The following is a 22,569-nucleotide window of genomic DNA, read 5'->3' on the forward strand; positions in this document are numbered from 1 at the left end:
AAAAAAGAAAACTCTGTTGTCAGGGAATCTCTTTCAAGTGTTCCTAGGGAAAGATGTCAACTTAAAGACTTTGCTGCATCTGACCTAAGCCATATGTTCAGTTGTTTCATGTGATTGTGAAAGTTGGGCCATGAATAAGGAAGACGGAAGGACTGATGCCCTTGAAGTGTGATGCTGGTGAAGAGTATTGACGACATCACTCACGTTGGCGTCAAGTTAGAACCAAGTCATAGCTGACCCTCCAGGGTGTTTTCAGGAGGCTGTAATCTCACAAGAGGTGATTGCCCATCTCTCTTCTGTAGAGAAAGCTGGTGGGTTTGAACCGAATACCTTTGGGTTGGCAGCACAACTCCTTAAGAATTCAGGCAGAGAGGAAAGAGAAGCAGGAGATTTTCCAGCAGATGAAGGTATGTGTCTGCATCTCGATGGTGAACTGGACCCAAAGACTGACTTCCCGAGACTGTGGGTCCGAAGGGAAGGTCACCTTTGTTTCCAACACGGAGCGAACATAAAGGCTTATTGTATCTCTTTGAAAATCTTCTTGATTATTTCCCGCTGTTCTTCATTTATCCGTGGGTCTAAGGTTCAACAATAAGTGGTTGAGATGGCTTTTACTGTGTGTCTAACAAGCACACATAAAATCTAATGGCATAAATAATTGTCAGCTGTAAGCAAGGTCTCCTGCCTCGTTGCCCCAGCTTCCCTCATAAAAGAAGGGCAGGGAAGAGCACATTGATGCCCAAGTGCACGCACACGTACACACACATGCAGGCTCTTAAAACTTCCCATAAAAGCTCGACTTTTGAAATTACCCAGGGTCTCTGAGTGGTTTCTTCCAAACTCCAGAGGTTCAGAGAGGTTGTGCATCACAGACAGCTCAAGCTCACGCCTCGTATCCCGAGGATTTCATATCCTGCTTTGCTCCGCCCCTGCATCCAGGTCCCGCTGCAGTGGCCGTGGCATGCATGTGGAGACATTCCGCTCCAGCACCCACAATTTGCAGATGATTGCAGGCAGTTGGCTGCAGCCAAGGGCAAAATTCGAGCATTTGATGCTATTCAAGAGGAAAAACAAATCAGCAGTCATTGCTTAAGGATTATTTTTCTCTTTAAATTTTCAAAGCATAGACTCAAATTCTCTTAAAAGAAGTTAAGGGGGGAAAACAAACAAACAAGACAATGTCAACAGGGAAAAAAAGAAGTTAGAGCAGTGTTTTAAGCTTCTTAGAGCCCCTCCTTCAGCTGGTAGAAGGAGACATTTGGATCTATATAATATTACTATAAATATTGCCAAAGGACGTAGAGAGCCGAAGGGGAAACTCCAAGGTCTTCCATGCATTTCGGCAACACTTAGCAGAATGTGAAATGCATAGACCCTTTAGCCCAATTAATCCACTTCTAGCAGTTCATCCAAAAGATAAATTTGCACATGAGTACCCAGTATGAAGACTATTTCTTCCGGTACTGTCGTCTCAAAAGACTGGATTCACTCCAGATGTTAGTTAACGGAAGACAGGTCAAGAAACGATGGTGCAGACGGGAGCATCACCAGGATTCGTGTCCCCCATACAGCGTCTCACTCTCCTGACAGGCAGAGCGGCCTGGCCCTGCCCTGCCCTGCGCCTGCCCCAAGCTCGGGATGCCCACCCATAGTGACCTCTAGTCGGCTTCTGAAGCTGGACGTCTTCACAGGAGGAAGCTGCTCCTCCCACCGAATCACTTCACATAAATGTGAAATCTGGACAATGAATGAGGAAGATCCAAGAAGAATTGATATCTCTGAATTACAGTTTGGGCAAAGAGTATGCCCAATATGCTGTGGACTTTCGGAAGAACAAGCACATCTGTGCTGGAAACATGGAACCAGAATTCTTCCTGCATCGATGGATGGATGGGTCTATGGATGGATCAAGGACCAGTTTGCTCGGTCAAGGAGAGCATCACTGAAAGAGAGAAAGACTGAGGGACATGGATTGACACACAGTGGCTGCAGCAGTGGATGGACTCCTACATGGCAGTGACGGTGGGGACGACTCAGGACTGGACAGGGTCGCCTTCTGTTGTCCACGGCCTCTCTGTGGATTGACTCCACAGCAGTGGGGAGGGAGGAAGGGATTACAAAAGGAACAAAGACAGTTTTAGGGGGTGATGGATGTATTTATTATCGTGATGCTGGTGTTAGTTTCGTAGCTGTGTGTATAAATCAGCATTCAGCCCTTATCACATTATACAGCTTCAGTATGTGCATTTAGTGGAACGTCAGTTTTCCCTCAGTGACACTGTGAAGATAAATACACGAGGGAGAAATCAAAGGCATTCACTGACTCCAAAAAACTGTGCACTTAAATTGCTCTGAACCTGACTGTGGCCTTGAATTCTGATCCTTCATTCTTGGGAATGAATGTTGTTGTTGTTAGGTGACATTGAGTTGAATATGACTCATTGCGACCCTGTGACCAACGGGGTGAACCCTGTCTATCCTGTGCCATCCTCACCCTCTCTGACACACCAAGGTGGGAAATGACTGGAGATAGAGTGAGTTTTGCATTGGTTGACTTCATACATATTTGTTCTTGTTGTATGATGGTGTCGAGCTCCTTTTAAACCATATGGTAACCCCTGGTCTATGTACAGGTTCCATATGAACACAATCACATGTTCTGGAATTCCTATTCTTCTCAATATGATCTCATTTATTTTGATCTATACAGTCCAGCGCCTTTGCATAGCAATCACAATAAACATCTTTCTGGTCTTCTCAGCTTTTGGCCAAGATCCAGACTTTATATATACCTTAGGCTAATTAGAAATTTCTTGGGAGACCAGCGTTTTCTCCTTATTTTAACATTTGCTTTGATTTTAATGGCAGCATCAAATGTTTTCAAAGCCTTAAGACTCTGAGGGCTAAGGAGCCGTCATGGCGCACTGGTTATGCACCCGGCTGCAGGCCAGAGGGGTGACAGACTCATCTCTTGGCTCTTTGGGAGAAAATACCTGATAATCTGCTCCCCTAGAGATTAAAAACGAAGCTATACCGGTTGCAATCAGTTTTATTTCAACTCTTACTTTTGGAGAAGAGTACTGAGTATCCTATGGACAGCCAAAAGAACAGACAGATCTATGTCTTGGAGAGGGTGCAGCCAGAGTGCTCCCTACAGGCAAGAACAGCGAGCCTTTGTTTCACATACTTTGGGCATGTTGCTAGGCAAGGCTCTTCCCAGGAGAGGGACATCATGCTTGAAAAGGTAAGGGGTCGGCAAAGAAGAAAAAGACCCTCAACCAGGTAGATAGACACAGTAACTGCAGCAGTGGGCTCAGTGTGTCAGAGACTGTGAACTTGGCACAGGATAGGACATAGTTCAGATCTATTATTCATAAGGTTGCTATGTTATGTGCCGTTGAGTCACCTGCAACTCATAGCAACCCTATGTACAACAGCCCTAAACCCTACTTTATCCTATGCCGACCTTATTGTCTCTGACATACCTATCCCCATTACCGCAGTGACTGAATCAATTTATCTCATCAAGGGTCTTCCTCTCTTGCGCGGTCCCTCCACCCTCCCAAGCATGACATCCCTCTCCAAGGACTAGACAGACCCTCCTTGCAACATGTCCAGAGTAAGTCAAATGAAGCTTCAGAGTCCTTGCCTCCAAGGATCAGGGTGGTCTCACCCTCTCTAGGATGAACCTGTTTGTTCTCCTAGCAATCAGCCCATGGTATATTCAGTACTTTTCTCCAGCACCACAGCTCAAAGGCATCAATTCACCTTCTGTCATCCCTAGTCATTGTCCAGCTTTCTGATGCATAGCAAGTAATTGCAAAGACTGTGGCCTGGATCAGGCACACCTTAGTCTCCAGACTAACATCGTTGCTCTTCAGTACTTTGGAGAGGTCTCTAACCACGGACTTTTTCTCAGTGCAATTTGTCTTTTAATTTCCTGGCTGCTGTATGATTGCTGAGAGTCGTATTCAATTCAACGGCACCTAACAACAACTTAGTGACCCTAGAGGACAGAATAGGACTCCCCTACAGGGCTCCCAAGGCCATAATCTTTGTGAAAGAAGGACTGCCACATCCTTTCTCCCATGGAGCTGCTGGTGACCTTTTGATTAGCAGCCAACATTTTAACTACTGCCCCACCGGGCCTCCTCTCAAAAAGGTCACTGCCTCAGAAACCCTTTATAATGGACTCAAGAGCTCTTATCTAAAGCCTTAAACTAAAGTGTGGTAGACACTGCTTGCTTTGCCCAGAACCATCTGAATTTGCTCACTTCCCAGTTCTCACCATCTGCAAGAAAGTCTTTGCTGCTTCAATGTTTGGGAATCCCAAATGCTGTTCCCTCAAAATTCTGTGGGGTTGGCAAAATCCAGCAGGCCTGACAACTCAACATCACGTCTTTTTTTATGTCCTTCGTCTGCTAAGAGGTTTTATAAACATTAAATAAACAAGCCCAGTCCCTGGGGATTTGGAGGGAAATAGTCCTTCCAGGATGGGGGAAGAAAATCAATCCATTGCCAAGTACGTTTAGACAAAGCCATTTCCCCTTGTGATCCAAGACTGGTGATTATGGAGAGGGCGAAGGAGAGAGGAAGCAATAGGATACATTTGAGAGCTGAAACAGGCAGCTGTGGGATTAGAATGTGGAGTGGAATGTTCTCTAAGACTCCACGCTGGTTTATAATACTGTCACTCTATGGTGATGGGAGGACAGGCACAAATTTTAGCCCTGGCTCTGCCTGCCTAATGTACGAGTTTATAATAGACAAGTGTCCTGGGGTCATGTAAACAGTTACCTCTCCTGAGTGCTAACTAAAAGGCTGGAGGTTCAGATCCACCCAGGAGTATCTTGGAAGAAAGGCCTGGTGATCGATCTCCCCAAATTCAGAGGTCGTGGAATCCTAAGGAGCAGTTAGTTCTACTGTGAAACTCATGGGTTCCTTACTAGTCAGAATTGACCTGATGGTAGCTGGCAATGGCAAATTGCATTTTCCTCGCTGAGCCTCAGTTTATCCATTCGTTAGACTGGTTGGTTTACTCTTGCTGGAAGCACATCACCAGGTCTTTCACCCACACAGTGGCTGGGCATGTTCCAACTGCCAGAGTTTGAGGATAGCAGCTGAGTGCTTGACTGTTGTACCGTCTTTTCATAAAGAGTTGAATAGAGCTGCCATTTGGCCCATCTATCCCATCACGTTGTATATGTTCTAAAGAAATGAGAGCTGGGATGCCATGTTTCCTACAGCGTTATTCACAACGGCAGGAGTTGGGAACAACCCAAGTGCTCATCAGTGAATAAATGGAGAGAAATTATAGTGCGTTCCGGCAGTGGAGTACTATGCAACACTGAAAAACAACGACAAATTCATGCACAGTTCTGTAGCATGGATGAAATGAAAGGACATCATGCTGAGTGAAATGAGTCCATCATGAAAGGATAAATATAAGACCACTTTGGGCATGTGGCCCAGAAAGACCAGGCCTTTCAGAGGGACATCACGCTTGGACGGGTGGAGAGACAGGGCAGGAGAGGAAGACCCAGGATGAGATGGATTGACTCAGTGACTGGAGCAGTGGAATTAGGTCTGTCAGAGATGGTGAGATTGGCTCAAGATAAGGCAAGTTTCAGAGTACCTCGGGTTGCTGTGAGCTGCAGGTCACTTGATGGCACATAACAACAACATTATAAAAACCTAGAAACCTAAAAAAAAAAGTTTACACAGAAAGAGAATCATACTAGAATGGTTACTGGGGAGGAGGAGGGAAGGAATAGGAAATTAATTAATAGATAATAAGTAATTATTAGTATTATTATTAGTATTGGTAAGAAGAAAAACAATATGAAAAAGATGGGCACTGGGTATGGTAATTAATGTTATGGAATAAAATGTATATGAATGATTGTTTGGGAAAGCAATATACTGTGTACATTTTCATCCCAATTACATTTTTTAAATACTCAATTTAAAAAAAAATTCATTGTCATCGAGCAGATTCTGATTCACTGTTGCCCTAGCGGATAGTAAAGAAGTCCTGTGGTTTCCAGAGTGTTAGATTTTTATGGAAGCAGACTGTCCCATCTTTTTACTGCAGGTAGATTTGAACTACTGACCTTCCAGTTAGCAGTGGGTGAACACACCATTGCACTACCAAGGCTACCATGCTTTTCCAGGGCTCCTCCATTTAACTCTACTGGGTGTAGTCGTCTCCTGGGGCTACTGTAGCAAAGCATTGCAAGTTGAGTGGCGAGTGGCTTACCAAAATCATAAATCTATTATTCATGGTTCGGAAGGGTTTGAAATCTGAAATCAAGATGTCAGCAGATCTGTGCTCTTATCTGATGACTCGGGGGAACAAGGCATACTGTCAGCTGTTGTGTTTTGTGGTGTTGTTCAGCGTTCTTGACTTGTAGAATATTCCAGATCACTACTCCAGTGTTCCCTTACCCGCAGGTTTTTTCTTGACCACCTCTTGTTAGTTACCAACCCTGCACCCCCGGTTCCCTTCATTCGGACTTACTTGTTCCCTGTAACACATGGCCCCATGGCCCCACCTGACAAGATCACCCCCTGGCATGCTTGGTCTTACTGAGCCTCGTGATGTGTTTTTTTTTTTTTTGTTTTTTTACAAATTGAAGGTCTTCAGCAGCCCTCCGTGGAGCAGTCTTTGGGTGCCATTTTCCCAGCATTCCCTGTTTTCTTTGTGTGTCTGTGACCTGTTTCTGCAATTCTTCCAACATGTCAAACTTGTTCAGAGTGACACTGCACACGTTACAGTGTGCATTCGTCTGTAGTGTGAACTACTCATTCACTCACTGCACTCGAATCACTGTCCATCAGGTTTCCAAGGCTACAGATTGTAATGGAATTTTAATGGGAGAACACTGGCCATCTTCATCCCTTGCAGCTGCTGGTGGATTTGAACAAATGGAGTTTCTTGGTTTTTTGGCACAACACAAAACAAGTAAACACTAGGGTCTACTACCAGAGTTTCGTGAAACTACTGTCTAGTGTAAACATAATTTTTATAAGCACTCATCTTGTTGTTGTTGTTGTTGTTGTGTACTATAAAGTTGGAACTGGCCCTCAAGCAGGTTTTCAGAGGCAGTTAAGTCACACAGGAGGAGACTGCCCATCTTTCTTCCACAGAGCAGCTGGTGAATTCAAACCACGTACCTCTGCCTTGGCAGTACAATTCCTTAACACTGAGCCACCGGAGTTCCTGTGTAAGCATTGGGACACTGAAACTGTTGTGGCTCACGTTGTGGTATCTGACTTATTGCGGTGTTCTGGGACTGAGCCACAGTATTTCCACTGGATGCGTGAACTTTCTTGTTTATTTATCTAATGTTTCTCCTTTTATCAGGGACCAGCACATATTCCCAGTTTCTGGAGCAACACCTATTCATTAAATATATTTAATATAAGTTAATATTCATTAAATACCATCAATTATCCAATGATGGATAAATGATTATGAATGAGAAATTTAAGGGACATTCAAGGGGCTAGCTTTGTGCCTTAAGAGCTGCCTTTGGGACATACTATTTTGGAGTCCCTGGAAAGTGTCAATGGTTAAGGGCTTGACTACTAACCAAAGGGTTGATGGTTCAAACACACCTGCAGGTGGCTTGGATGAAAAGCCTGTCAGTCTGCCTTCAAAGGTCCCAACCTGGAAATGCAAACCCTATGGGCCCGTCCCACTCTGCACCTCTGGGGTTGCCATGAGCTGACGTTGAGTCCAGGGTGATAGACAAGACCACCCTGGAATGAGAGGGTGCTGGCATTCTATTTCCTGGGAGGAGGCAACCAGCACAGCTTCTGATATGTCTACCCTCCTTGTCCTGCACCAGGTGAATATAACACGCATAATGGACCACCCACGCCAGCCAAAGAGGGAGACGCAGACAGGCCCCACCGGGCCTCCGACGGGAAGCTCCGGGGCCGGTCCAAACGGAGCAGCGACCCCTCCCCTGCTGGGGACAGTGAGATTGAGGTAACTCCCAGAAACCCCTTTTTGACTTATATGATCTCTACCTGGGACCTGAACTGGAAGTACAGGGGCAGAATGCTCCCCAAACACATGGGGAGAGTTGGTTGGATTGCTCATCTTTCTCCCAAAAAGCAGCTAGGGCTGGGTTTAAACCATGCATATCTGCACTGACAATGTAATTCCTTACCGCTAAGCCATCAGAACTCCCGTAGAAAGAATGTTGTTGTTGTTGTGTGCCGTCAAGTCGGAACTGACCCATAGCTGACCTTCCAGTGGGTTTTTGGAGGCAGTTAATCACACAGGAGATTACCAGTCCTTCTCCCTCAGAGCAGATTGGAACTGTGTGCCTTTGGGATTGCAGCGCAGCTTCTTACCACTAGGCCACCAGAGCTCCCTCATAGAAAGAATAGGGAGGTGGAAAAACAGTAGTGAGGCCGGCTTGGAGGCAGCAGCGTCTGACCTTCACTACCTTCACAAGGGGCAGAATCCGCATCAGCAACATCAACACACAGAGACAATTACTCTACACCTTCCTCCACCAATCCCAGCACCAACTGTCCCTCCCAAGCCTCTCACTACTTCTCTGCTAGATTCTGTTGTGATTACAATGGCCACACAGAACTTACAGGCAGTACTCGTGATTGTGGGCTTTATTAGGCAAGTTCCAGGATAAATTGACGATGGACACTCAGGATACAGTTCTTCAATTGGGAGGCCTCTTCTCAGCCATGCTTGTAGCCAGGGCTCCCCAGCCACCCACCCCGTGTCTCTCTCTCTCTCTCTGCTCTCTCAGCCTTAGTGTATGTCCTATGTCAAAAAGTGTTACAAAGCTCTCTTAACTGTCAACCATGTGCCATCCCCCACTCTGCCAGGAAGCCTATGCCCAGAGATACTCACCTTTAGCTCCAGAGATCAGCAGAGGTAGCTCCTCCAGCAGATGCCCAAAGGCACGTAGTACTCAGCTTTCTCCACCCGTGACCAAGAGCCCGCAGCTCTGTCCCACATCAGTCTCTGGTCCTCTGCTGCCATCTCTATTTTCACTGTCTCTCCAGGCCACAAACTTCCTGCTCTGGTTCACACAGAGACCTCAGGTCCAGAAGACATGCTACCTTCTCTAGTTCGTTTTTCTTAATGGTCGCAAAGTCCCTGTTTTCACCTCTGGGCCAGCTCTATTTAAACCTGGCAGGATGGCAAAACTGGCCAGGCTTCATGTTAACATTCTGCAAACTTTATTTTCATGATCCCACCAAAAAGGTAACATTTTCCTTATCTACATTATTAGCAATCTGTCCAGTTCCCACGGAGGGCCACGTACACCTGACATTGGCATCATTCTGTCCAGCCACGTGGTGAGAGTTACAAAGTCAGTGACTAGAAAAAGTCACGCTGAATAATACATTATCACACAGGGACAGTAGCAGTGCTGAGGAAGCTGGGAACCTTCAGGGTGCCAGCATGAACCATTTTCAATTCTAATGCCAAGGAGAGAGCATCTCATTGTCATGGTTTGAGTCTTGTGCTGCCTCTGATTGACTAAGACAGCATACAGTGGGAGGGAGGGAACCCCAGAACCCCAGAGGACTCTTAGCAGATCTGGGTATGGATACTGGGAGACTCAAACAGCAAAGGCTTACTACCACGGCATTGGATATTTACCAGTTGGGTATTGATCCAACCAGTACGGCAGACCAACTGTTTATAGCTGATAGCCATAATTGATTGGCTCTGATTGTCCGTGTAGATATGAAATATTTGGGAATTCATACTTGTCTGTTACATATTGTCCCCTTCTGAGATATAACGTCAAGCTGCTGAGATCTTGACCCACCTAGAAACCTGGTGCCCGTCAAGTCATATGTTGTCACTGTTCATGGGACCATTTTCAATCGAGGGAGCTCTCTTTTTCCATTTCCCCTAATTCTTAAAGCCTCCGCTCCCCCTCATCAAGGAGGGCTTCAGTAATTCCGTCAGTGGATTTAGGCCTTTGCGAAAGGCTGGTCGAAAATGAATTGGCTTCGAGTTGTGTTTGCTTTTTTGCTCTGATGTGTTCCTGGGGCTTTCCTGCCAGCTTGAAGTCAATGTGCTATGGAAAACCCAGAAAGTACCACATCCATTAATGTTTCAGAAAGAATTAAAGTCACCTAGCACAGTTTCTACTCATTTTCCCATTAAACTGTGAATGGAAGGGGGGTAGTGGCGTGGAAGTTGGGGATTATGGGATAATATTATTCTGGAAACATCTGCTTCTCAATTCCAGAGTAAGTACCGCTGGGCAAGAACCGTTGAAAAGGTGTGAGCCGTGTTTCACTTCTGTGTTTAATGTCAGCATAAAGGGCTTGCCTGGGTCGCACCTCTTAAGTCTTTGGCAGTTTTGCTAATGACCGAAGCTCAGGAGAGAAAAATTATGTAGGCAAATGGAAAGGAGAGGAATTCCGAGCGTGTATTAGTTAAAATCCTTCTGTTACAAGTGCCAGAAACGAACTTGAGCTGACTTAAGTGAAATAGCAGAACTGATTTAAAGGATATAGGCGTCTCTTAGAACCCGAGGGCAGTAGGATAGCAGGACCCTGGAAAGGTCCTGGGACCAGCGAGGAGGGAGGGACAAGGGAATGTGTTTGTGTCTTCGCTCCCTCCATGCTACAGTGAGGTCACTAGAATGGCCAAACCCTAGTGCCTGTGGCCCTGGTGCCCACATGCCCAGCGACTAGGACCAACTCTCCCCCTCAGGGCCCCTCTCTCATCTTCCTCCCACTTGAAACTGGGACCTGGAAACGTGTTGACTTCTCTCTCTATTCCTCACCCCTTCATTCTCTGTCTGGATTGGGTTTTCTCAAACTTTTGACCAAATCCAAAGACAATGAATTTCCTTGTAGGCTTCTGGTTCTAAGTTCTCTGGGAAATAGCCTGTGAGTCAACTAGGGTTATAGACCCACGTCCCAGTGATGGGGGTTAGGAACCTGGGTTTACCTGAAGACTAAGGACTAGGGTAGTGGGTAGAGTGATAAGGGATAGGGGCAGACATTCATCTTCTGAGGGGGAATAATAGATAAATAAATGGAATCTGAACTAAAAGTTAGCATTAAAATGACATACTCTTGAGTTTAACTGATCTAGCCCAGTTAATTCAGATATGTTAGGCTTTGGAATAGTTGAAGCTTAGAAGCTTCTCATTCGAAAGCAGTGGTTTCCAAACTTTTCCTACCCTGAACCGTAATAAAAAATGCATTTAACACATGTTAAACAGTAATATAACTAAATAAACAAGAAAAAAATCCACGATCATTGAGCCAAGAGAATTTTGGATTAGCAAGATTGTGGACACAATGAGTGTCAAGGAGACTTCAGTAAATCCACTGATGTGTAGAAGTGGTCACACCTGCAGCAGAAGACCTCTGAAAGTTTCGGAAGCAAAGCTTTGATGGCTGTGGAGGATCTTACCATAACCATGGTGGTTTTTTTAATAACCACATACACATGTGAAAGTTGGATCATGGAAAAGGAAATCAGAAGGGGACAGGGAAGAGTGGATATGTTCTAACTGTGGGTGTTGAAGACGGATACTGAGTATACCAGGGGCTGCAAAGAGAATGAACAAAGAGCCTGAGAAGAAATACAGCAACAACAGCATAATCACCCTGTATATGTTTTTGTTTGTTGTGTGCCATCAAGTCAGAACCCAACTCACAACTGAAAGACAAGCTAATTGCACGAGAGGAAATATTTCATCTTTCTCCTGTGGAGCAGCCGGTTGATTCAGGCCACATGCCTTCGGGATTGCAGTGCAGCTTCTTACCACTAGGCTACCAGAGACCCTAACCCTATATAAGTTGTTGTTGTGTGTGATAGAGTCGGAACCAATCCATACTTGACCCTCCAGTGGGTTTTCAGAGACAGTTAATCCCATGGGAGGAGACTGCCCATCCTTCTCCCACAGAGCAGCTGGTGACCTCGAACCATGTGCCTTCACGATTGATTGCAGCACAGCTTCTTACAACCAGGCCAAAACTGCTCCATAGGGTTACCTGTCGCGTGCGTGTGTGCGTGTGTGTGTGTGTACCATCAAATCAGATCTGACTGGTACAGGAGGAGTTTGCCCCTCCTTCTGCAGCAGAGCATCTGGTGGATTCGAACCGCATACCTCTGGGATTGCAGTTACCTGTCCATTTTTATGGAAGCCGACTCCTTATCGTTTTCCTGGGAGTGAGGACTAGCTGGTTGGTTTGAATTGCTGCCTTTAAGTCAGCAGCCTACAGCACCACAGGGACACTTTCAGAAAAGATCATCTCCAACAAAATGACAAATTCTACCAGGAAGTCATGATTCATAGATGGCATTGTTTGGAGCAACTGAATGAGGGAAAGAAAGGAAGTACGTGCGACCATGATGACGAGAGCGTTCTCCTTAAAGTGCTTCTGGGGTTATAACCGTGGACATGTAGAAAAGAAAGTGGGATCCTAGCCCGTTACTTATCACAGTGGACAAGAGTCACAATGTGTACATGCTCTTCACTGATAAGCACATACAGATCCAGCATGAAAGATCTGATTACAGTTGCAAAAGCAAATGTACAAACTCAAACTCACCCATGTTGGTGATACAGAATAAAACCAAAGTGGACTCTTTTAGCCAAGAGATAAGGCCCAAGGGTGAGGAACTTAAAAAACAGTTCACGTAGTGAGCAGTAGCCTGGAAGGCAGCTCCCATGAGGTGAAATGCTAATCTTTCGGAGTATCCAATTAAAAGATACTGTCTAGAGCTGACTAGCCAAGCAGTAAAGGTGCTTTCGACTAAAGTTGGCAGGCCAAGAAGGGAAAGTACATGCTTGTTAAAGTGTAAATTGTACAATGTACATAATTCTTCGGATTGCTTCACACAGATGGCGTGAGGGCTGAGTGTGAAATGGTAGGATTTCCTTTTGTCCAATGAATTCTGTGATTTGGGGTATTTTGGCACCCACGTTCTCCATTTCAGAGCTTTTTTTAAATTTTTTATTTTATTTTATTGTTTTTGTGTGAGTGTACCGTCAAATCCGATCTGACTGGTACAGGAGGAGATTGTCCCTCCTTCCCCGGCAGAGCATCTGGTGGATTCGAACCGTGCGCCTCTGGGATTGTAGTTGCAGCTCCTTACCACTAGGCCACCAGAGCTCCCCTATTTCAGAGCTTTTGTATAGAAGACAAGAACCCGCACTCCCTGGTTCTGGTGGCCCATGGGTTGGCGGGAGCCAGAAGACTGGCCATTGAGAGATACTCTTCACAGAGGAGGTTGGGTGGGGACTCACTGTGTCAGGGAGTTGCCTGTCTGATAATGTAACGGGAGGGTTTGCCAAGGCCTCCTTATCCTCCGAGGGAGTTCGCTTCTGACACATTCAGACAGATGCAGGCGAGGCCACTTCAACCCATTCTCCCCCTCTCTTTCGTCACAGCGTGTGTTCGTGTGGGACTTGGACGAAACGATAATTATTTTTCACTCCTTGCTCACGGGGACCTTTGCATCCAGATACGGGAAGGTAAGAATCTCTTTTGTCTTTTCTTTCTCCTCAACGTGGCCCGTCTGTCTAGCCAGTTTGTCCTGAGAAATGAGGGGGCAGCTGAGGAAGCCGCTTGTGCAGCCCACACTTCCCCTGGGGCCGGCCTGGGATGGAAGATGCCTAAGGAATTTTTTTTTTTGACGTGTGAAAACTTCATTCTCTCTCTGCCTGTTATCTCGACTGCCTCTTCTTCCAACACATGAAGTAAAGCGTTCACCCTCTACTTAATGGACACAAGCTCGTAGTTGTCAGCTAGTTCCCTGCTCGCACAGTCACCCTAGCTTCAAAGCGAAGCGAAGGATTTTCCTCAAGTCCCTGTGGTTTATCTCAGTGTGACCGACAGCTGAATTTCATTTTCCTCTCTTTTTTTTTTCCGGGATGAGAGAGGGTGTTGCCAGCTCCACCGTTGATCTTAACAACAGCTTTGCAAACATAACATCCACAAATTAAGTCGGGAAGCCATGCAGTTAGGATTCTGGGAGATGCTCTCAGCTGATGGGTGGTGAATGGAAGAAATATTCAAACTACTATAACCTTATGAGAATGAGCCCAACCTTTAAGGGCCCTAAAGCTACCAGTTCTTGGTGTTCATCTTGTGACCTCTCAGCAGACCCTGTGGGATACCCTGGACATCTGTCATCTCTTTAGGGAAGACCTCTGCGGGCGGAGGGGTGATGCCCTGGGGACAAGTCTATTGTCATCCCATCAAGGAGCAAGGTGGCTGACCTATTAAGAGCTGCCTCAACACGTGGTAGGAGCCTGGAGACTCATCAGCGACTGGAAACGCTTTCAGATGCTGTTTAGAGACTAGGCGTATGATTTGACATCACCTCATAGCTTTTCCAGCTGTTCGTGGGTTTTTTGTGGTGTCTTTAAAAAAAAAAGAGCTATAACAGGCTGGGTGTGTAATTAGCAAGATAGATTTATTGTCTGCTATTATGCTATAAAGAATATAAAAATGGTGTTGGTGGTGCAGAAATCTCTCGCCACGTAGGAATGCTGTTAATCTGTCTAGCAGTGCCTGCGGGGAAATCCGCCATGAGGTTTTGGGGTGTGCACAGTTTAAGGGGGGCTGCTGCAGACACCCCAGAGCCGGCTTGGCAGCTTGGGTATTCTCAAAGAGACGGCAGTAGTGAGGTGCTCACTCGGCTGGGGTGTTTTGTAGGTTCTCCTGATTACCCCAGTAAAGTCACTTCCCCTAAGAAACACAAACCCCACTCCAAAGTTCTGCCTCTCCACCCAGCACCTCACTTCTTATGGACTGTGGTGGTGGTGGTGGTGAGTGCCATCTAGTGAGTTCTAACTAGTGTACCATCGAGTCGGAACCAACCCATAACTGATCCTCCAGCGAGTTTTCAGAGGCAGTTTGTCCCATAGGAGGAGATTGCCCAGCAGGTGGATTCAAACTGTGTGCCATCAGGATTGCAGCACAGACTCTTGCCACTAGGCCACCAGTGCACCCTCATACTGGCCTTAGAGACAGCAGGACGAAACCGTGCACAGTCTGGCCCGTCCTCACAGTCTCGGCTTGAGCCCCCTGTTGGGGCCACGTCTGTCCTTCTCATGGAAGGCCGTTGTTTTTGCTGCCGACCCTCTACCTTCCTAAGTGTGCTGGCCTTCCCCGGGACTGCCCCCCACCCCCCACATGCCCAGTTATGTAAGACTGAGTCTCACCGTCTTACCTTCTAAGGAATATCCTGGCCACCCTTCTAAAACGGGTTGGTTTGTTCCTTTACAGTCAATTGTATGTTTGATATTCTTTGTCAGTGTCATAGTCCAAAGGTCTCATTTCCTCTTCTGTCTTCCTTATTCATTGCTCGGTTTTCCATGAAGATGAGCTGGTTGAAAGCACCATGGTTAGACTGGCGGCACCTTCATCTTCAAAGTGACATGTTTGCTCTTAAACATTTTCAAGAGCTCCTTGGCAGAAGCTTTGTCCGATGCAGTGCATCTTTTGGTTTCTTGGATATTGCTTCCAGAGGTCTCAACTATGGAGCCATGTAGAATGAAACTTCCCAGGCAGTTGTTTTTATGACTTTTGTGTTGGTGGCTCACCGCCACCAGAGCCTAATCCAAATTGTGAGCTCCCTCAGAAGAAGAAGGAGCCCTGATGGTGTGGCGGGCAGGTGTTCCACTAGTAATCAAAAGGTTGACAGTTCAGATCCAACCGGTAGCTCCACAGGAGAAAAAGACTTGATCTGCTTCCAAAAACTGAATAGCCTTGAAAACTAGTTAGCCGCATGGGGCTGGTCTGCCTCTGCCTCTCTTTCTCTGTGTGTGTGTGTGTGTGTGTGTGTGTGTGTGTGTGATTGCTTTCAAGTCTGAACCGACCCACAGCTGACCGTCCACTGGATTTTCAGAGGCTGTAGATCACAGAAGAGGACATTTCTCATCCTTCTCCCATAGAGCTGCTGGTAAATTCAAACCATGTGTCTTTGAGTTGCAACATGTTTATCTCTTCACCCTAGCACTGATCATGGGACAGAGGTGCTCAGGAAAGATAATTCCTAAACCCGAGTCAGGACAGTCCTCTGTAATCTAATTGGTGTGAGGACAGGGATTTTTCTCTTTTATTTTAATTCTGGTTTGTGTTCATTCTTTCATTCCCAATGCCTAAAACAGTGTGCCTCCTGCTTGGTGAATGTGAAGTAAGACTTTTCTAAAGGAAGGACGGCAAATAGTATCAAAACAGACATTCCTGATCAGTGGTCTCAGGCCAGATTCAGCCTACTGACATTCTCATTTGGCTCTGCAGCGTTTGAAAAAATGTGAAGTTGCCGCCAGCATTTAAAAATCAGGAGATGGCTCAGACCAAAACAATCAAGATTTCCAGCCCTTCTTGAAAATTAGGACATTTGGCAACTCTGCCTTCACAGGTGGCAGCAATCAGCAGGAACTGGAGAGCGAGGGCTCACAGTTGAGGGGGCGACAGCTCTTCATGCCATCAGGGCCCTGGCCCAGCCTGATTGACCTCTGGAGGTCACCTCCTTGGCCCCCTTTGCACCCTTTGTTTCAATTTCAACAGTCATCTGAGAATCGTCACGAAACCACAGAAGTTCAGAACTTAAAGGACATAGGAAATCAGGAGGAGCCCTGGTGGCACAATGCCTAAGTGCTGTGTACACGTGAGGAACGTTGGTTGTACAGTGTTTAAGTGCTCTCATGCTAACTGAGAAGTTGGTGGTTTGAACTGGGCGAGAAATATGGCAGCCTGCTTCACCAGAGATGAAACCCACAGCTGTCAGGCAGATGCTAACTCACAGTCACACAGCGGACACAGCAGAACTGCCCCGTGGGATTTCCAAGGCTGTGATATTTGGGGGGTACATTGTCACATTTTCTCTCCTGCAGAGTGGCTGGCGGGTTCAAACCTCCAACCTTTCAGTTAGCAGCCAAGCATCCAGATTACAGCCTCAGAATGCAGTTCTTTGTCCTCTGTGGTCGTTGTGTGTCAGAATCAACTCAACAGGAAAGGTGTGGTTTTCACTGGCACATAAGAAGACATGGGTTCTCAGACCTACCATGTTCTCTCCCATCTCAGTGTTATTCATGCTATTCTTACTGCTTCTCCCAGAAGCAGACTCTTGAGACAAAGAAGTGGTTTATTTGAGAGGTGAGTGGGGCACAGCAGGTGCAAAGGGGAGAAGGAGGCAGAGAAAGGACGATGCCAGGAGACCCAAACAGAAAATAGGAGTCAGACCCCTGCCTCATCCACCTTCTCACCTGCCAACCTCCTCCCAGGGGAAGCATCCAGGGAAACTGGCCTGAGAAAGTCCGGGAGCCCCAGGTTCTCATGTGCTCCCTTCAGTACTCTTCTGGGATTTTCTCTTCCCTTCAGCTCACTATAGAGAGGGGGTTCATCTGGTTTTTTATCTCTTTGGTTTTTTTAATGCTTTTATTTGAGTGAAAGTTTACAAATCCCATTGGTTTTCATTCAGTCATTCATACACATTTTGCTTTATAACATTAATTACAACTGATTGAATAATTAATTACATGTCTTATCAAACCTTTACTGTATGTAGCCTTTCAGGAATGGGTATTCTTATTTATTAAGTCTCACAACCCTAAGTGAGACCCAAAGTAGCAGGAAGGAGGTTAAACTTGCCCCAGCAGTTAACAAGGCTGCTCTCAAGCCCAAGGGATTCAGGTCTGGCAGGATCTAGGCACTCAAGCCGGCTTCTCAGAAGGGCTTGTCTTTCTGCATCACTCAGGAGTATTTCCCCATGTGACAGTTTGGCTCCACAATCCCAGCTGATAAATGGAACCTTTTTTTCTTCCAGATTCCACCACAATTTGCAGGCTTCAATTTCATTAGCCCAAACTGGGTCATATAAACCATTCATATATCACCCTTGTGGCTCTGACTGGCTAACTTAGATTAAGGTGGCCCAGCAATAAGAAGGGACTGGCTGGCTGGCTTATTAATTTTAGAAGAATATTCTTTAAAAGACACAGCAGTCATTTGTCTATTTGTTGTACTGAGTGACTTGGAGTTGCTGGGATGCTGAACTCGATTCCATAGTCGTGTTAAAATACCATAATGGTACAGTAGTTGGATGAGCTTCCAGATTGATTCATGTTGGGAAGCAGGAGTAGCATCCAGTTCCTAAGCTAGATGCCTCTGGAAACTTTACAATCTCTCTTATAAATGTACATAAGTTATGTTAATTATAGAACAGAACTCAGGTCTTTTGTGCAAAGCTTACTCTGAGTCATATTCGCCTCAACAACACTTAACCACTGCTAAATGAGACTAGTGCTGTTTTATCTGGAGGAACATTCTTCCACTTTGACCATCACTCTTTGTCACTGAGGTAACCTGGGTTTGCTGTGATGCTGAACCTTGTGCCATGGGGGTATCAAATCCCATAATGGCTTCCCATGGTGGACAGTGTTTGGTGGAGCTCTCAGTTGTAAACCAGGTTGGGAAGCAGGAGTGGCATCCAATTCCTAAACCTCATGCCTCTGGAAACTCGATAAATTTGGAGAAACCGATAGCTACAGAAAGATATTAGGTCTTTTGTTCATAGAGTCACTCTGAGTCGACCTCGACTCGACTGCAGTCAACAACAGTGATAAGGCGTGTTGCAATGCCAAAGGCGTGTGGTTCGAATCCACCAGCTGCTCCACATGAGAAGGGCAATCTCCTCCGTGCGATTTACTGCCTCTGAAAACCCACTGGAGGGTCTCCTATGAATTGGTTGCAACTCAACAGAACATAACAACCCAGCATGGTGGAGAAGCTGGTCAGGTCCACGCCAACCAAATGGACTGAGTGGGGCGGGGGATGTCGTTTCCCCGATAGTGAGAGAGCCATAAATGTACAGCGAGTGGACTCTGAAAGCCGAAGTCTCCTCCACATCCTTGCCAGTGCTCAGCAGCTCTTTCCTGGTGGCCATTATGCTGAGAACTCTTCAGTGAGCAGAAGTCCTATCAGCTGTTACTGTTTATTTAGGGAACTAAGACCAACAGAATTTAAATGATTAAGGCATGATTCAGAACAGGGTGTTTGAATTTTAAAACAGAAACTGGCTCTCTTCCTGCTCCCAATCAAGAGACGTGCCACTCAACACTGTCCCCTCTCCACCTCCTTCCCATCTCTTCCCGACCTGGTGCCAAGCCAGGCATCCCTCACTAGCTCTCTGTGTCTTGTAGAACCATTAGAATTCCCTTGAGGGTCGAGCAGCCAGCTGCCAGCAGAACGGCCTCTTTCCTAACTTCCCTCTGTCCTCCCTCCACTTCTCCAGACTCTGCACTTTATTGTTTGGGGTGTTTTGTTCTAACTGGGATTAGGCACATGCAAAATGGTCAGAAGCTTTGTCCCTGGGTAGGAAAGGATTCTAAAAGAGCTTAATCAGCCCCAGTCCTCCAGGCGCCCTGGGAGTTGGCCCTGACTTCTTTCATACCTTTTCTTCAGGCAGCTCACTCCCGGTTTGAAGCTCAACTCTGGAACCAACTTTTCCTCTTAGCATTTTATTTACGTATTCTTTTTAGATATCTTACATTCTTTTATTCCTCAGACATTTTCTTTTTTTAAATTGTGATTTTCATTCACCCGTTCCTACATAGTTTGCTTTATAATATTAATTAGAGGACCAACTCTATAATCTGCTTTTCCCACTCTCTCCCTATAATTTTCATTTCTATTCATCCTTCTATCCTACCCTTTCTTGCCTTCAGAACTTGATCCTTGGTTGGTTGTTCTAACGATTGTGTGGCTCCCTGGTGTGAATTAGTCATCACCTTGTTTTTGTTGTGTTGCTATATATGAACCAACTGATAACTGACCCTCCAACAGATTTTCAGAGGCTGTAAATCACAGGAGAGGAAACCTTCTGCCTTTCTCCTTCACAGGAGTTGATGGATTTGAACTGCCTGCCTTTGGGTTGGCAGCACAGCTCTTGACCACTAGGCCGCTAGAGCACATGTGGTTTCCTTACAAGCCAATCAATTTTTGGGCAGAAAATTGAGTTATGGGGTGAGTTTTGTTCCAAGTTCAAATGATAACTAAGGGCCAGAGTCTCAAAGTTCCAGTAGCCTCTACCAGACCAGTAATTATGGCTTTTTCATGTGTTTGATTTTTGAAGGACCAGTTTTTGTTGTTGCATATATTGTTTTTTTTAGGATGCAGGTGAATCTTTTTTTTTTATTTTACTTTATATTGGTTTGCATACAGGATTCGTATACATGGTGTTCCATTCATCTACGTTGTGCTTCACATATTCCTTCATTCACATTGCGTTTCATACAGTCATTTATCTACATTGTGGTTGAGTTTGTTTTTTAATAATAACTTGATTGAGATCTAACTCACATACTACGAGTTCTCCCCTTGAAGCTGTATAATTCAGTGGCGTTTAGTATATTTATGAAGTTGTGCCACTATTTTTTTAATGGCCATCAAGTCAATTCTGATGGATATTATAAGACACATATGTATTTTCCTTACGTTACCTTGGATGAGGCCAGACGTAGTTCTGTAAGGAATCCGTGAATGTTAGAAAAGCCGTGTTACGCTCACAGACCCCTGGGAAGAACGCCAGGCTGCACCCAGGGTCCCACCTGGGGACAGAGTGACAACAAGCTGAAATCACAGGAGACGACTTGTGAATGCCAAGCATACAAGATTAGCTCATCATTGGGGGCTCCCCGGAGATTGCATATTCAGAATATGGTATTTCTGCATATAACCAACCACGTAAATAGTGTACTTATGTCTATACCTCTAACACATGTCAGAAACCAGTGCATAAGGGAGTGTGAGGTTTGCAAAAATGAAAAACTGAGTTATCTTTTTATAAAAACAGTCATTCCACAGACTCGTGGCACTAACGTTCATGGTTATTTGGTGCTCCTGGCAATTTCGGTGGTTTGACAGTTTTCTGAGTGTGAGAACGAGATAAAGATGTTAGAGTGAACTTAACTGTCTTCCTAGAGAGGACACTGACCAGCCTGCAGCTAGGCCCTCACAAAAGCATCTTCTATTCTCATAACACATAACTGTGTCAAGACAGCATATCAGGAGGAAATTCTGTTCCTCCTTAAATGTGGATTCATCCAGTACTCTTTTGTGTGGTGAACGGTATATGCCTTGTTTGACAGGACGTTTTCTAGGCTCTTTTATGTCAGGACTTTCTTTCTTTCTTATGCTCCATTGTCCATGTCGTCCACATTTTCTTTTCCATTCGCCTGTTGGTGGACATCTGGTGTGTTTTCATCTTTGGGGTGTTGTGAACAATGCTGTTAGGAAGAGTGGTGTCCCTGTAGCCATTTGCATTCAGGTGTTTTGAATAGATGTCTGAGACTGGAATGGTTGGGTTGTCTGGTAATTCTCAGAAGTTCTGGTGGCCTAGTGGTAAAGGAGCTGCTCTGCTAATCCAAAGGCATGTGGTTTGCCACCAGCTGCTCCAAGAAAAAAGATCAGCAGTCTCCTCCCATGTGACTTTCTGCCTCTGATAACGTGCTGGAGGGTCAGCTGTGAGTCCGTTCTGACTCCATGACACTCAACAACAGTAATTCTAAGAAGGTCTGGTAGTGTAGTGTATTCTTTGCTGGGATGCTAGTTAAAAGGTTAGCAGTTCAAATCCACCAGTCGGTCCGAGGAAAAAAGATGGGCAGTCTCCTCCTCCGAAGTGTTTATTAATTTGAAACCCGACGGAAGGTTGGCAAGCGCCCAGATCAACCTGAGGACTGTGAGTTTATAGGAATTCAAAGGAACACAAAGGGTTAAGTGTTCTGCTGCTAACCAGTAGGTCAGCAGTGCAGGTGAGTACAGACTACAACCTAGAAGAGCACGTGTGACAGTTCCACTCATCCTGTAAGGTTGCTGCAAGTTGGGACCAACACACAACATGATAATGCTGTGTTTCATTCTCTGAGAAACTGCCTTGCTGTTTCCCACATGGAGTTGTGGTTAGATGCCATCAAGTCAACGCCAACTTGCAGGGTGCAGGGGCCTTTGAAAAAAATCCCCTTCCTCTCTGTGGGCTTCAGCTTTTGGTAACTTGAGCAAAGAAAACTACTCCAGATCACAGGAACTGGATGGGATTGCTTCACAGCTCTGCCCCAACGTCTGGCACTGAGCCCAGCATATACATTGGACAAATATTTATTGAATAAACAAGTAAATAAATAGCTCGTGGGCAGAGCGTTTTCAGTGAGCACAGTTAAGTTACAAATGCAGCCAAAATAAGACGCCAGGGCTCCGACCCTCAAGGGAACCAGAGCCAACATATGTGATGAGTCGGGACCCCTGAGCGACTCTCCAGGCCTGAGAGACGGTGCCAGCTGGCCCAGCCCCTCCCTGAGCTTGGTCCACTGCAGGGGCTCAGCAGCTGGAATGGAATGTTGAGCAAGTGGCCACTCCAGGCGGGATTAGGGCCTGGGATATATTAGCAGGTGAGGACCTGGGATGGGGCCAGGTGGCACAGCTCCGAGGCTGGCTGGCAAGACCTGGTGGCCCTTGAGGCCTGTCTGAGCAGAATCCCATCCCAGGTGTCCCTCCACATCACTACTTTAAAGGGCCAGACGACCCTGCTCTGGT

At 45.9% G+C, this 22,569-nt stretch overlaps 1 protein-coding gene across 1 annotated transcript in view; it reads left to right on the forward strand.

Annotated features, from left to right (window-relative positions):
* EYA2 (eyes absent homolog 2 (Drosophila)) overlaps positions 1-22,569 on the forward strand; it is a 194,366-nt gene that overhangs the window by 112,202 nt on the left and 59,595 nt on the right. The window contains exons 6-7 of the mRNA XM_006881747.1: positions 7,854-7,996; positions 13,419-13,502. Coding sequence (XP_006881809.1) covers positions 7,854-7,996; positions 13,419-13,502 — 227 coding nt within the window. The remainder of the gene's footprint in view (positions 1-7,853; positions 7,997-13,418; positions 13,503-22,569) is intronic.

The sequence above is a fragment of the Elephantulus edwardii genome, unplaced genomic scaffold (genome assembly GCF_000299155.1).
Source record: "Elephantulus edwardii isolate Elephantulus edwardi_28Jun2011 unplaced genomic scaffold, EleEdw1.0 scaffold00015, whole genome shotgun sequence".
Taxonomy (NCBI): Eukaryota; Metazoa; Chordata; class Mammalia; order Macroscelidea; family Macroscelididae; genus Elephantulus; species Elephantulus edwardii.